The sequence below is a fragment of the Zalophus californianus genome, chromosome 2 (assembly GCF_009762305.2).
Source record: "Zalophus californianus isolate mZalCal1 chromosome 2, mZalCal1.pri.v2, whole genome shotgun sequence".
Taxonomy (NCBI): domain Eukaryota; kingdom Metazoa; phylum Chordata; class Mammalia; order Carnivora; family Otariidae; genus Zalophus; species Zalophus californianus.
In genome coordinates, this window is record NC_045596.1 from 116,208,258 (window position 1) to 116,224,560 (window position 16,303).

The 16,303-nt window shown below is 41.2% G+C and overlaps 1 protein-coding gene across 2 annotated transcripts; it reads right to left on the reverse strand.

Moving 5' to 3' along the window:
* Positions 1 to 234: 234 nt before the first annotated feature.
* On the reverse strand, positions 235 to 11,177 carry LOC113924799 (mitochondria localized glutamic acid rich protein). Of its 2 annotated transcripts, none has more exons than XM_027599046.1 (4): positions 11,041 to 11,177; positions 7,307 to 7,410; positions 2,779 to 2,872; positions 235 to 1,045 (listed from the first exon to the last, which is right to left on the reverse strand). In XM_027599046.1, the coding sequence occupies exons 1-4, from the start codon at positions 11,120 to 11,122 to the stop codon at positions 627 to 629; spliced, it is 699 nt and encodes a 232-aa protein (XP_027454847.1). In that variant the 5' UTR covers positions 11,123 to 11,177; the 3' UTR covers positions 235 to 626. The 2 variants fall into 2 exon arrangements, with proteins under 2 accessions (XP_027454847.1, XP_027454848.1); XM_027599047.1 differs by lacking the exon at positions 11,041 to 11,177 and adding an exon at positions 10,776 to 10,894.
* Between the last annotated feature and the right edge of the window lie 5,126 nt (positions 11,178 to 16,303).

Consider the following 16,303-nt stretch of genomic DNA (forward strand, 5'->3'; position numbering starts at 1 on the left):
AATAAACTGAAATTAAAGATGTTGGCACAGTTCCCCATGCAATATAGACAGGAGAACAGAGATGTAATGTACATTGCTATATGCAGAGTTGTCCATAGATGTTTTCTTTGATTGTTCACGCGATGCTGTATATTAATCTACAATCGATACTATAACATATATTTTATTATACATGATCTTTAATATTATAGATTATTTATACATATAAATATTAGTGAATAAAAACAGAAGCACTAAAGATTTTCCAATTTTATTTTAATGAGTTCAAATCAAAACTCAAGAACCTAGATTAACATAAAGAATCAGGTATAGCAAAAATTAAAGTGAATGCAGATTGTAGAGATAGCTCACTTCCTATGATATGAAACTTAAATGCAAAGATGGAACTCGGTAAGTTTTTTACTGCAATGTCGTATTCGGATCTCAGAGAGCAGGAAACTATTCAGACACGTAAAATCTCAAGTTTCTCAATCCCCAAATCTATCAGTAGATACCAAAAATCTTCAAGGCACATTCAAGTTTTCTAGCAAAGAAGCCTATTCTAAAACTACGATGACTGAAACTACGAAAGCACCTATCGGACACTCGATGGCATTTTTTTTGCTCAAGTGTCCATCAGCGGGAGATTAGCCTTGAGCCAGGGCGGCGTCGGAACCAACGCTGGCTTCCTCCTGTAAATCAACCCCAGCAGAGGATTCTGATTCAACGGGGCGATTCTTTTCTTCTCGTTCAGCACTTTCACCAGAACTTTCCCTCTCTGTAGTCCCTTTATCATCATTTCCGGCAACAGTTTCATCCAAAGCTGCATTCTGAGCCTCCGAGGGCATTTCAGCGCTGCCTTGTGCGGTTGCGCCCAGCGCTGCGGCGGTCGCCTCTGGCCCCGCTTCAGCACTGACCGCGTCGGTCTCTGCCGGAGCGGCCTCCTCTCTGGCTGCAACTGTAGCATCTGGACTATATTCCGCATCTACCTCCGGAACTTCCACGAAAGATACTTCACACACTTCTGAACTTGCTTTCTCAGCTCCCGCCACCTTCTCTTTTTTACCTTTAAGATTTAGTCCATTAAGCAAAGGGTTAATTTAAAGAGCATGGGAATACAGTGGAAGTCTGCGCAGTCATTTGTAAAAACGAGACAAAGCTATATGGATTGATATGAAATGGTCTTCAAGGTAGCCTGTTAAGTGAAAAAAAGCAAGGAAAAGAGCAATGTATACCGTATGGTACTATTTGTGCTAGGACCAAAGGAGGTAGGACATACCTAGATAGTTTTTATTTGTAAGACTCTCTAGGAGGATACAAAGAAGCTGGTATTACTGATTGCCTTTGGGGAGGGAAAATGGGGATCTGCTTTTTCATAAGCCTTTTTGAACCTGTTAAACTTAAGAAAAAAATTACAGGGGTGCCTGGGTGGCTCAGTCGGTAAGCGTCTGCCTTCGGCTCAGGTCATGATCCCAGGGATCGAGCCTTGCATCGGGCTCCCTGCTCGGTGGGAAGCCTGCTTCTCCATCTCCCACTCCCCCTGCTTGTGTTCCCTCTCTTGCTGTCTCTCTGTCAAAATAAATAAATAAAATCTTTTTAAAAAATTACAAATATTATTGATTTAAATACAAAGAACATGAAAATAAACAGCCAACCTTTCATGTGAAATAGCCTGGAAGAGCAGCCAACTTACTAGTTGATGACTGAGCAATCACAAATATTCTCTCAACCTCAGTTTTATCATCTGTAAAATGGGGATATCGATAATATCTGCTTCAAAGAGCTATTGTGAGGATTGATTAAAATCATGTGTATGATAAGGGATTTAAAACCAAAAGTGCAGGGCACCTGCGTGACTCAGTAGGTTAAGCACCTGACTCTTGATTTCGGCTCAGGTCATGATCTCAGGGTTGTGAGATAGAGCCCCTTGGCAAGCTCCAGGCTTACTGGGGAGTCCACTTGGGATTCTCTCTCTCCCTCTGCTGTCCCCTCTCTTTCTCTTTCTCCCTCTCTCTGTGTGTATGTGTGTGTGTGTATATATATATATATATAATAGAAATGCTATATTTCATTATTATTACAGCCTTCTCATGATTATATTCAGTAATGTTTATTGAAGATATTCCATTTCTTACTGTTGTCATGACTAAAAGGTTAAAATTGGTTCATAAGTAGCTATTATCTGTCCCTAAATAGTGATCATAGTAATTGATAATAATGGCATTATAATTGAGATGGAAAAAAGTATTTAAAGCAAGCAATTCAAGGCAAGAAATACGTATTAGGGTGAAAATGTAAAGTTTCTGTTCTAGGAGTTGCCATTTTATCAATCAGATCAACTGAGGGACTTAATAGACATGACTGATTGTACTAATGTCAAGTGTACTTTGGGCAAAGACACACTGGTGATCTTAGCCAAAACTGAAACAAAAATTAGTTCTATGATTTAAAAAAAATAATGAGGGAAATGAGAGGTGAAGCTGCTGAGAGAGACAGATACTAAAATTATGCTTGCCTGAATGGAAGCCTGAGTAGGGGAAAAGTAATATTACCACACAAAGAATTCAAAGCCACTGGTCAGCAATACAAATGTAAAACGTTTCATTTATCTAATGCACTCATCCAAAACATATAACAATATTCTTTAGGTTTTGGTTGGGCTTTCCCTTTCTGAATGAACTCCTGCCCAGAGCCATTCTGTCAAGTTAGTAAAGAAGCCAAAAGCAAATAGTGTTCATTGCTAGACTAAGATCATGGAAATCAATGTCTTAAGAGAAAAAAATAATAAATTCACTTTACCTTGAAGTGGATGTAACTCTGTTTTGGTTTTTTCTTTCAAATTTGTTATATGTTCCGTGTGTTTGGCTTGCTCTGATGTGACTGTCTTGTAAGTCTGAAAGTAAATGTGTGCTTAAGTTTATTTCTTGAGCTCTAAAATTCATCATGCCAAGTTCAAAGGTATATACAATTCAAAGAAGAGAAACCAATGTACCCCACCTACTCTTTTGTTTCCCCTTTGGAAACTTTTGCTATTAAGTGGAACACTTTAAAAAGAAAAGAAACTAATGCTCTAACAGGAGTCAAAGATAACAGAAAACACACAGTAGATACAAAGATGAAGACAAAGAAGAAAAACAAATTATGCTAGACTCAAAATATTCTGACAGGCATTTGCAGATATCCTCTGGCATTTATCCCAGGGAAATGGGAACTTATGTGCACACAAAATCCTGTACACAAATGTTCATGGTTGCTTTATTTGTAATAGCCAAAAGCTGGAATCAGGCTGGGGGTCTTACAACAGATGAATGGTTAAGCAAACTGTGCTACATCCATAACATAGAATGCTACTCAGGATTAAAAAGGAACAAACTATCAATACAGGTATAACCATTTGGATGAATCTCCACGTAATTATGCTGGGTGAAAAAAGCCAGTCTCAAAATATTATATACCTTATAATTCCATTTATGTAACATTCTTGAAATGGAAAGTTACAGAACTAGAGAACAGATTCCTGGTTGCCAGGGCTGGGAAGAAGTGAGGAGAGTGGCAAACAAGACTGAGTGCAATTATAAAGGGCTACACAAGGGATCCTGTATCTTGACAGTGGTGGTGAATACATGAATCTACACATGACAGAACTGCCCAGAACTAAATACACACACACACACACACACAAAAGTGCAAGTAAATGTGGTGAAATCTGAATAAGGACAATGGATTTTATCAATGTCCGTTTCCTGGTTGTGATACTGGATTATCCCTATAAAAGATGTTAATCACTGGAGGAAATGAGGTGAAGACTATATGAGATCTCTCTGTATTAGCTCTTATAACTGCATGTGAAACTCAGTCATCTCATAATAAAAAGTTTGGAAAAAAATCTTTCAAAATGGCATATTTGTAGACCCTAAAGAAGATTCCTATGTAAGCTAGAGTTATTCCTTAAAAGCAGCACTGTGACCTGACCATCGGTTATTTCAGGAACAGAATCAGGAATAAAGTTATCTCAATCACAGATCTGATGTGCAGGCTTCCTTTCATTTCATATTCAAGTACTCATCTCTGGCCTGTGTTTTTAGCCAATGATCTTTTAAAAATGAAAATCTCCCTAGTTAGATAATATTGTTTATATTATCTCAGCTTAAAAAAAATGTTGTTAGGGATTTATCACTTAGTAACAGGATTACAGATTTTTAAAATTTGTATATTTATATATAGTATTCTCTAAATTTTTAATTATCAAAAACCAAGCATCTTATTAAAAATTATACTTTGCAAATTACAAACCATTTTATAGAATGTTAACACTAGACTGTGAACACAGAAAATCTATAACCTCAGGGGTGGAGAGGATACTGAAGTGGCCCTAACAAATCCCGCAGAGTTTGGTGAATTCAGACTTGAATCATCTGGGTTTGAAACCTGCAGAACAAACAGGATCAGCAAGGAATGACAGTTACCATTTCTGAATAAGAGCAGGGACTACTTTCCTAGCAGGGTGGGAGCTCCTGATAGCTTAAACCACTATGCTGGGTCGACACCCTCCACTCTCAGTACACGAAAGCTGAGCCTGTGCAGAGGTTCACATTCCTGAAATGGCCATCCCAGCAGCGACATCCCAAGGAACATTACTTTTTTTTTTTGTTCAAGGGGCTAAAACACAAGGTGGGAAGAAAGACTAGTTTAGGTAGGATTGAAGAGATGATGATATTAGAATAATTCATACTCATGTGTGGCCGAGAGAATCTAGCTTTTCCAAACCTAATGAGGTCAAACACAGTAGAAAAAAGACCTGTCAGAAGAGGCCTTTGGAAAGCCTCGAATCTAGACTTTGGAAGTTATTTCTGAATGATATTACTTATTACATGTAAGCGTTTAAAATATCCCACAAATACCTCAGACCCTCAAAAAACTGACGTGACCTGGGCCTCTCTCAGATTCTACGAGGCCCTCGTAGTAGAAGATTTTACTTGGAAATGAAAAACTGCCTAGTGAGCATCTGTGGATTCAATTCAGATAAATCTAGTAGAGAACTTATTTAAAAGTACGGGAGAAGGGGAGGGGGGACTAGAATACAGGTTTTCAAGTGCCTCACATTCTGTATTTCCTCCTGACAAGAGCCTAAGATTCTTGGGAATTAAGGCTTCCAACATTCAAGAGTAAAACCACACGTTCTTAGAGGTGGAAAGGGACTTGGAGCTCATTGCCTTGTCCAACTTCCACTCCCCTTGTGAGAGAAAAAGGCCAGAAAGGGCTCGAATGAGAAGCCAGTTTATAACTGTCCAGTTTATGATTGCTTTTGCCAAGAAAGATTTAGCGAGCTGGAGAGGTTCATGTCTGGCACTAATAAACATAATTATGGGTATAGTGAGTTCCAGATGAAATTCCATCTTCCAGCTCCCCACATAATCACATGGCCCAGCCCAATTTCTTGTTTCTCCAAGGGCCTACATCCAACAATAGTAGCCCTGGGCAGTGAATTCAACATTAAGCAGTAGAAAGATGGTAGAAGGAAAGGAATCTGGGTATGAGTAAAAGCTGATAGATCAGTGGAGGACAATAATATAAGTGACATATTTGAAGTTTCCTGATTTCTTGAGGCTTTCAAAATTCTGAAGATTAGAATAAGTTATTTTGGTTTGACCGTCTACATACAAACTGCTCCTAGTTATGCCTAAAAGTCCCATTATGCATATTTCTGTAGGGTCAAACCAAAATGTAGTGACTCTTGTGTACTCTTAGGGTTTCCAAAGAATTTATATTTATTTTACTTTTACTCACACTGAAGATTAAATTTTGATTTAGAAAGTTTATGACAAAATGGGGAATGATTCGGGGCGCCTGGGGGGCCCAGTTGGTTTGGCGACTGCCTTCGCTCAGGTCATGATCCCGGAGTCCTAGGATCTAGTCCTGCATCGGGCTCCCGGCTCAGCGGGGAGCCTGCTTCTCCCTCTGACCCTCTCCCCTCTCATGCTGTTTCTCTCTCGCTCACTCTCTAATAAAAAATAAATAAAATCTTTAAAAAAATGGGGAATGATTCGATAGCCTTATTATTACTTATTTAATGCAAAAATATCTCATTTTAGCTCCAAAATCATAATATCAAAAGCTTCATTTTATAGTGATTACCTAGGAGGAGTGGGTAAAACATTCTTTTAATTTTGCATATGTCTATTTTGAGTTTTTTTTAAATATATTACCTTTTTAAAATAATGAAGGTATATAAAGATATATAAAACTAATAAAAACTATGGAGACAGTAAAAAGATTCAGGGAGGAAAAGAATGACTAGGTGGAACACAGGAAATTTTAGGGCACTGAAACTATTCTGTTTGTTACTATAATGGATATATCATAATATATTTGTCCAAACCTATAAAATGTACAACACCATGAGTGAGCCCTAATGTACACTATGGACTTTAGTTATAATGTATTGATATTGACTCACCAGTTGTAACAAATGTGCCACACTAATGTGAGACCATTGATGGAGGGAGTGTTGAGAGGAGGTATGAGAACTCTGTACTTTCTGCAGATTTTTCTGTAAACCTAAAATGCTCTAAAAACATAGCCTATTGGGCGCATGGTGGCTCAGTCGGTTAAGCGTCTGCCTTCGGCTCAGGTCATGATCCCAGGGTCCTGGGATCGAGCCCCACATCGGGCTTCCTGCTCAGTAGGAAGCCTGCTTCTCCCTCTCCCACTCCCCCTGCTTGTGTTCCCTCTCTGGCTGTGTCTCTCTCTGTCAAATAAACAAATTGAATCTTTAAAAAATAAACAGTCTATTAATTTAAGTTAATCTTTCAAAACAGTTCTTGTTAAATGTTAATAATAGTACCTACTCATAGAATTACTGTAATTATTAAATGAGCCGTGAGTCTGTCACATGAGAAACACTGGAATGTCAACTATTATTAGTATTTATAATAACATCAGTTTTTAAGAAGATTTTATTCATTTGAGAGAGAGAATGAGAGAGAGAGAGCGCGGGAGCGCACAAGAAGGGGAAGGGTCAGAGGGAGAAGCAGACTCCCCGCAGAACAGGGAACTCCCGGGACGCCAGGATCATAACCTGAGCCGAAGGCAGTCACTAAACCAACTGAGCCACCCAGGCGCCCCTAATGACATCATTTTTACTAGAAGTCACCCATACTTGGCAGTGTATGTTGTGTAAGAAATGTTGATTTCACACCTAAAAAAAAATCTTCATAATCTTGTATATTTAATTAATCCCATGTCCTGACCTTGACAATGCTTTGAGTTTTACCATAGGTTGTAAAATATATGAATTCCTAAACATTATGGTTACTTAAACACTTACATAATATCCACCAGCACTGACTGTGACACCTACAACCAGATAATAGATCATATTTGATCCAGATGATCCAGGCAATTTGTTAGACGACATCCAGCGAAGAGATGCTAGGAAAACAAGTTGAAACACAGTTTCATGATATTAAGCAAAACTATTTAAAATAATTATATCTTAAAAAAATTTTCCCCTTCGGTGAACTTAGAATCTATTAACATCAAGTGATTTTAGCTTAAGGGAATACAGTATCACAAGGTAGGATAATAATTCCATTTGACATTTTCCCAATCTCATTTGATAAGTACTCATGAAACCTGTCACCTTCGTGCTTAGTTAGCATCATGCTTTTCTTGGAAAGAGTGCGGGCGTGGGTAAGGAGAAATGACAAAAGCACTGAACAATTCTGACAGTCAAACGAGATACAAAAGAAATCCATTTGCTGTATGTACTCCACCATAGGATTCAGGGGAAAAGATTATTTTTCCAAAAATTGAATTAAATATATTTGTACTTAAAACTTACATGTTAAATAAAACATGCTGAAATCCAACACATTTTGATAAATCTGTAATACAAATGTCTATGTAGGCAGAAATCTTAATTTTTCTAACAAAAGCCTTTAAAGATGGGCAGATACAAGCTTGTTTAAGACAAAATATTACAACATGGTCATGTTTGAAATGGAAGTACAATTCTGTACAAACTAATAGAAATAGGTAAGTGTACTGTATTATTACATCTAAATATATAAAACCATATGCCCTGGAATTGAAATTTTTATAATAGACTCACAGCTAGAAAGAGCTTAAAGTTCACATAGCTCAAATTCTTTATTTTAAAGATAAAAAAGTAGAGACATTTGTTGAATGAATAAATGTTGAGCACCTACTCTGTGTTTGGCCTTGTTAGAATCATTAAGGATAGAACTGTGAACAAGACATACAAGGTCCCTAGCCTCAAGTAGCTCACCATGTAGAAGGAGGGAACAAAGGTACAGACAAATAATTGTAGACAAATAACTGCAATGCAGTGTGACAAATGCTGGTACAGAAGCAAGTAGAAGTTGCAATAACAGCAAGAAAATTCAGTGAAAAACCTCAGCTAGTTGGCTCAAGGGACCTGTCACAGCTGGAGAGACATGACCTGGGTTTTGAAGGAAAGTAGAGGAGATTGTCAGATAAATAAGGGAAGAGAAAACTGAACCGGAGGCAGAAGGCACAGCATGTGCAAGAGCAGAAGAGCTGGAAAAGTGCCAAGTAATTGGATGTGGCCTGACACAGAGGATGGATGCAAGGACTAAGAAGTTTTGATTTGCAGAGGGCAAATCTTAAGACATTTGCACTGATTACAAATCTTTGTAGTAGCAATACTGGGAAGATTTCCTGTATCTGTTTTTAGTTTGGATATAAATGACCATCTCTTGGAAAAAAATATTTTTCCCCACAAATGTACCCAAAGAGGCTATGGTAAGAGGGTATGGCTTTGACCTGTAGTGGGGCTTTTGTTGGTTTGAAAATACATCTGTTATGAAACAGGGAATATGTAGCTTCTGTAGTTGTCAACCAGACATAAATATCAAAAAGATTATTTTAAATAGGAAGGAATAAAGAAAATCATCAGAGATGTAAGACTTAAACACAAATACAATTATGCAGTTATTTAAAAGAGCAATGAAATGGGAAATATTTAATAAAGATTATTGAATTTGAGCATATCCATACAATGTGAAATAGAAGTTTTGCAGGAGAATATTATTTATGTGAGAAAATATTTACAATATACTAAATGCAAAGTTATAGAATAATCTATACAGAACTATCTCAGTTTGTGGAAGCAATGTGCATAAGAATAAAATGCAAGAGGAAAAAAAGGTCTGGAACATTATATATACTAAAACGTAAATCGGGGTATTCCCTGAGTGGTAGGATTACAGGTGACTTCTATTTTGTCTTTGTGCGTTCCTTCCAATGATCTATTACAAACCCAATTACTCATTAAAAAGTTACATTTTTAAAAGCAAAAGCCAGAGAAGACAATTTGATGAGGCGCAGCTAAAATTTTACCCTTCAATAAAAAAGTTTTATTTTTCATCAAAACAGAAAGTACCAATAAAAAAGGTCAATTAATGTCCATGACTGAAACCAGATTCCCAGTCAGTAATAGTTCTTAAAATACATAAACGAATCAGTGCTACGAAAAAAGTAATTAGATGAAAATTGTTGCTACAGCCAGTACTGCTAACTGCCGATTTAGAATTTTTAACCTACTCTTCCCTTAGCCCAAGTTGGGGAAGAAATTATCTGAAACGCGTCGCTACAAAAGGGGTGGGTGTTTGTGCCTGAAGACCGTGGGGCCTGCGGGCGATAACGTCGAAGGCCACGGTCAGGGGGCTCATCTTTCTCCCCTCCCCACCCCCAATCACAACGGCCTCGTTATCTTCAGATGTTTAAAATTAATGGCTTCTATTTAGTCAGTGAAAAAAACTGCTCTCACTCAGTATAAAGATCAAGGAAAACGAAAAAATGCCTTATTCTGTTACTTGTGAGTCAACTACTTCCTACCAGCATTTTAAGAGAAAAACAAAGCTAGCGGGACAGACCTTCCTTCCCTCCCACCACCACCATCACCACCACAGGGCTAATCAAAGTGGAAAAAAAAAAATGGCCCATGGACTTTTCCGCAGGAGAGTGTCTCTCTCGGCTTGAATGCACGCTCTGGGCTAAAGTACCTCACAAGCCTTAGAAAGTGAGGCGAAGTGCAGGGAGAACTAAGAACTTCGCAAGAGGTTGTCTAAGAGCCGCTGGGCTAAGCGGGACGGAAAAGACGGGAGACGGAGGAGGTCTAGGAAGGTGCGGGCTGCGGCCGAACTGCGCGGGAGCGCAAAGCCGGCCCGGGGGCCGCTGGCCGCAGGGAGGAAAAACACGCATGCTCACACTTATTAAGCCCCGACAAAGTTCCAGGCGCTAGAGTGGGCGCTTTCCCGTTTCTCCAGTTTTAGTTAAGAAGCTTCCAGCTTGCACTGCAACTTCCCCTTTAGGAAATTTCTGAATACTATACCTCTTCCCCTGCATCCCCAAATCTAAAGGTGACAGATACTGGGACGGCTGAGCCGAAACGCTTGGGATAGCTCCAGGTTTCTGCGCAGACCCAGGGAAAGCGCTTCGAAGGCTCACGGAGCTCTGGCTGCCGAGCCCCGGACAAGCCTTGAGTTTATTTACTCAGGGGTATTTACCCAACATTTAATGGGCCCGCAGTCCCTCCCGCGCCCTGCCTAGCTCCATCGTGCCACTCGTTCCTCTGCTTCCTCGCGAAGTTGGAGAGCGCACATGTACCAATACTAATAGAAGGACTTTAAGCTACGCGGACGTTAGCCAGGCACTTTTCTAAGCGCTTTTAACTGCATATTAACTCATTTAAAACTCACAACCATTACTGTCCCCATTTTAGAGATAAGGAAGCAGGTGAAATCACTTGCCCAAGATCAAGATTCGAACCCAGGAAGCCTAGGCCGGATTCCGAAGCCGCGCTGGAAAAGTTCCCTACTTCCTAAGTCTTCAAGAACTTCGGGGCGTCTTCCCCGCGACTTTCCTTCATTTCTCCCCCTATCCTCAATCCCAGGCTTCTGCAGCTCGGGCCGGGTTTGGCCCCCAGGGTGCCGGCGGCTACCCGGGCGCCGGCAAATCCGCGCGCTGGCGCCTGTCCTCTTCAGGCTTGGACGCCCGGGCCGGCGCGGCACTCACCGTCCTTCCGGAGCGGCGCGGGGCCGAAGGGCGCCCTCAGAGGCAGCGCCAGCGTCTTGGAGACCGCCCTGCGGAGATACATCGCGCCCACTGCCCGCCGCCCGCCGCGCAAGCCCGCTCGGCAGCCCAGGGCGCGCTGCGGGACGCAGGGAGCCGCCGCGAGCCCCGCCCCGGGGAGGAGCGCCGACCCCCGACCAGCCCCGCCCGTGTGTTCCGGGGAGGTGGGGAGGGGTTTGGTCGCCCGCTTCTTCCTCCCCCAACCCAACCTCCAGACTTTCTTGCTTTCTCCGGGATCCGAGAAGCTAGCTGATGGCGCCTTCTCCGAAAAGGGATCGGGAACCGAGAAATCACCATCACCTGCCTGCCTCGTACTGTTCCACTGTGTTGAACTCCACCGAATAGGCTGGAAATGTTTAGGGATTCGCATCGTGAATAAGATAGACATGGTTTATCATGCCGATGCAATCTGAACCCATTTTAAGTCACACTCCCCGTTAGTTTTCCTAAGAGTGGAAAGGATAGCTGGAAGTTTCCTGGAGGTTGAATGAGGAGAGGAGCAGAGCACTGGGTGATGTTCAGAATCATAAGAAAATCCCCAGGAATAGTTGAATCTCTAGGCAATTCACTGTTAGAAAAACTTTAAATATAAACTCCTAAAATGCTGCATATTCCTGTATGGGTTGTGGAATTAGTATTTCCACATGAACTAAAAATGCTGAATTATTAGTTTCTTCCCCCAATTTCAATTCCTTGCTTCATTGTGGCTACAAGAATTTGTCATAATTTGAACATGGAAACCAGTAACATAGCATTTTCTAAATGATTAATTTTGGAAGGCACGTTTCCTCCTATTATAATCCCTCATATGTGTTTGGCACTTGATAGTTTATAAAGCACTTGCACATAGATTATCTCCTTTGATTCTCATTTCAACCCTCTGAGGAAGACAGTAATTATTACTGTTAGCAAATGGCTTGGTGGTAGGGAGGAATGTCCAGGGACTGATGGTCATGAATTAAAAAATAAAGAACATGATCATAGTTCTTCTAGTTTCAAGTTCTCTTGGCATGTTACAGGCACATTCACACATTTGTTATGTGAATAAACACTGCTCAGAGAGTCTACTTCTGCGCCCAATTCTAGTAATATTTAACATACTCTCACTTGAAGAATACAAAGTCAATGGTCAGAAGTCGTTTTTTGAGGGGCACCTGGGTGGCTCAGTCCATTAAGTGTCTGCCTTTGGCTCAGGTCATGGTCTCAGGGTCCTGGAATCAAGCCCCACATGGAGCCCTCTGCTTAGCGGGGAGTCTGCTTTTCCCTCCCAAAGACAACTGGTTTGGTTTTTTGTTTTTTTTTTAAGATTTTATCTATTTATTTGACACAGAGAGAGAGCACAAGTAGGGGGAGAGGCAGAGGGAGAGGGAGTAGCAGGGCTCCTTGCCGAGCAGGGAGCCTGATGTGGGGCTCGATCCCAGGACCCTGGAATCATGACCTGGGCCAAAGGCAGACGCTTAACTGACTGAGCCACCCAGGCACCCCACAACTGGTTTTTTGATATTCAGAGTAGCTAGCTATCTCTAGTGATTAAACACTTGAATAAGAGCAAGTAGGTAATCTGTAGTTAATGAGCAATCAAAATTAGGTTTCCAAGCACTGCAAGAAGGGGCTAGGTCTCCACCAAGAGGTTGGTACTCCTGAAAGTAGCAAAATGCAGGTTAGTGCAGTTACTACCTTGACCAGCATCAAGTATACATCCTCTGGCAACTAGAGATTAGCTATCTCCCTGGGGTGTAGAATGTTTAATGAACTGCTAGCAGCTAGGACCAACGGACAAATCAAACCAAATCTGCCTTCTACTATGTCTCATTTGTTCACTGGTGTACTTGGGGATGAATTTTTACTTGCCAGGGAGAAGAAGTAGTCAAAGGCGGTAAATGCATTTAAATGAATTAATGCATGCATTATACTGTTATTCAATGTGTTAGAAGCTCCCCTAAGTAGGATTCTTTTCAAGTAAATATTTGTAAATGATGGTGGCTCTTAGGACACTGTTCTAGGCTCCTTTTCAGAATCCAGTTCTATTCTCGTTCTGGATATAGTCTGAGTTCTTCCAGATCACTTCCAGGTTTCATAGTAGCCACCCAATCTCGGTCAGTTAAACTGTTACGTATCTGTCAAAAGGCTTACAAGATGCTAGGGACCATGCTGGATGCTGGAGATTAGTTCTAATTTACTTCACAAATATTTATCGAGTATCTATTATGTTAGGCACTGTTCCAAGGCAATCTCCAATGAATAAGATGAAATTTCTGCTATCACACAGATGTTAATAGTTGCAGGTAGATGAGACATGGAATCAACATCATTTCTCAGAGGTAGCTACCAAGCCCACCATCAATGGGGCCAATGATCAAAAGAAATCTCTGATCAGGTATTAATAATAAATGTGATCTAAGGCCTTTGGTTAAAACCAAACTAGTTTTAACAATGCAAACTGATTGGTTTATATGATGCAAGAATAACACACATGTATAGGCCTTTAAAAGCTTTTCCCAAAGTATTCTCATCTATTTTTGTACTTCATCCTCTTAACATCCCAAGGGATATTGGATAATGCTAATTATCCCTATATCACATATGAGAAGAACTGAGGTAGTACAGTACTATAGTTAAGAATATCAGTTTGGTTGGGAGATGCCTGGGTGGCTCAGTCGTTAAGCGTCTGCCTCCAGCTCAGCTCATGATCCCAGGGTCCTGGGATCCAGCCCTGCATAGGGCTCCCTGCTCAGCAAGGAGCCTGTTTCTCTCTCTGCCTGCCGCTCCCCCTACTTGTGCTCTCTCTGACAAAATCTTTAAAAAAGAAAAAAATAATATGAGTTTGGTTGGGACGCCTGGGTGACTCAGTTGGTTAAGCGTCTGCCTTCAGCTGGGGTCAAGATCCCAGAGTTTTGGGATCAAGCCCCACATCGGGCTCCCTGAAGCCTGCTTCTCCCTCTGCCTGCTGCTTCTCACTCTGCCTGCCGCTTCCCCTGCTTGTGCTCTCTCTCTGTTAAATAAATAAATAAAATCTTAAAAAAAAAAAAGAGTATGAGTTTGGGGGGTGCCTGGGGGGCTCAGTCAGTTAGGATTCTGCCTTTGCCTCAGGTCATGATCCCGGGGTCCTGGGATCCAGCCCTGAATTGGCTCCTTGCTCAGCGGGGAGCCTGCTTCTCCCTCTCCCTCTGCTGCTCTCCCTGTTTGTGCTCTGTCTCTCAAATAAATAAATAAATAATCTAAAAAAAAAAAAGTAGGAGTTTGGGAGCCAGATACCTGGTCTATTTTACTGGTCTGAGTAAAATGTGGACAATTCCTTTATTTATAGAGTTGGATGTGAGCTCTAAAGCACATTAGGTATGAAATGTGCTCCTCTAGTTGGAGGAGGCAATGCTAGATTCTGACTTCCAGCCCAAGCTGGAGCTCAAGGCTCCTTTTACCATATTCTGCAGCCTTTCAACACACATGTGCCGGGATCCATTGTGTTCCACTCTCTTGTCAGATGGTATGATCTAGTGGGGAGCCTATCATGTCCTCTAGGCTGGATGTGGCCATACCAACTGGGAGAGGTAAGAACCGTGAGTTAAATAGTGCCACTCTCCAGATCCTATTCATCTTAGTTAAAAGCTTGATGCCTCTCATTTCTTCTTTTTTTTTTTTTTTTTTCACATAAGCTCTGTGCCCAGCGTGGGGCTCGAACTCACAACCCTGAAATCAAGAGCCTCATGCTCCACCGACTGAGCCAGCCAGGCGCCCCAAGCTCAAGGCCTCTTGGATCAGAGGGCATTTTCTACCCACTCTACTGCTTCTGTAGAATATGTGGCTTTCCATTTTGATGGCCAACTCTTCACATCTTGATGAAACACCTCCCATGAGAACATGAGAAGACATGTCCATGAGTTGTCAAATTTACTCTGTCACAAGCTGTTTCTCCCAAACGCAAGAGAATTTTAGCATAGGTCTTTGCTATAGAAGACTGAGAAGCTCAGACAATAATTTCCCAGCTGTTGGTCACGTTGTTTATAATACTGCCTTTGAGCACGTCCTTGACATTTTTTTTGGTCTGGTTGGGAAAACAAGAATCAAGGGTCAGGGACAATTTGGCTTACCTAAGATGGACTCCCACCTAATTGTGATTGCTGACAAAGAAGATATTAGTCTTGAAAACATATTGTAAGGGTCCTCTATTGGCAATATTAATCATACTTACTCAAGGCTTCAGTGCTATAAATTAAAAGCAATTTTCAAAGACTGAGTGATTTCCTGGGCTCCACCAAAAGTTAGAAAAAGCTTTTCTTTTTTCTTTCTTTTTTAAGATTTTATTTATTTATTTGAGAGAGAGAGAGAGAGGACACAAGTGGGGAAAGGAGCAGAGGGAGAGGGAGCAGCAGAACCCCCACTGAGCAGGGAGCCCGTAGCAAGGCTGGATCCCAGGACCCTGAGATCATGACCTGAGCTGAAATTAAGAGTGGGACACTTAACCGACCGAACCATCCAGGCGCCTCACAGCTTTGTTTTTCTTAACACTAAATTCTTAGGGTATAATCTGTACAAATTTGGATGGCTTAGGACAACAGAAATAGATTCTCAGTTTGGGGCACTCAAAGTCTGAAATCAAGGTGTCAGCTGGGCCACACCCGCTCTGAAACCTGTAGGGGAGAATCCTTCCTTGCCTTTCCTAGCTTCTGAGTTTGTTGGTAATCCTTGGCTTGTGGATGCATCACTCCGATCAATCTCTGCCTCTATCATTACATGGCGGTCATCTCTCTGTGTGTCTGTGTCTCTTCTCATAAATATACCAGTCATATTAGATTAAGGATCCACTCTAGGCCTGTATGAGCTCATCTTAACTAATTATATCTGCAACCACCGTATTTCCAAATAAGGTCACATTCTGAGATACTGAGGGTTAGGACTACAACATATCTTTTGGGGGGACACAATTCAACCTATTACTTCCTATACTTGCAACTGAGTTTATATAGCCTGTTTTTTCCATGGCAACTTAAAATAATTTAGGGGCACCTAGCTGGCTCTGTTGGAAGAGCATGCAACTCTTGATCTCAGGGTTGTGAGTTCAAGCCCCACACTGGAGGTAGAGCTTACTTAAAAATGAATAATGACTAAATGACTACCTTTCTTAAAGATTTATTTAACTGACAGAGAGAGAGACAGCGAGAGAAGGAACACAAGCAGGGGGAGTGGGAGAGGGAGAAGCAGGCTTCCC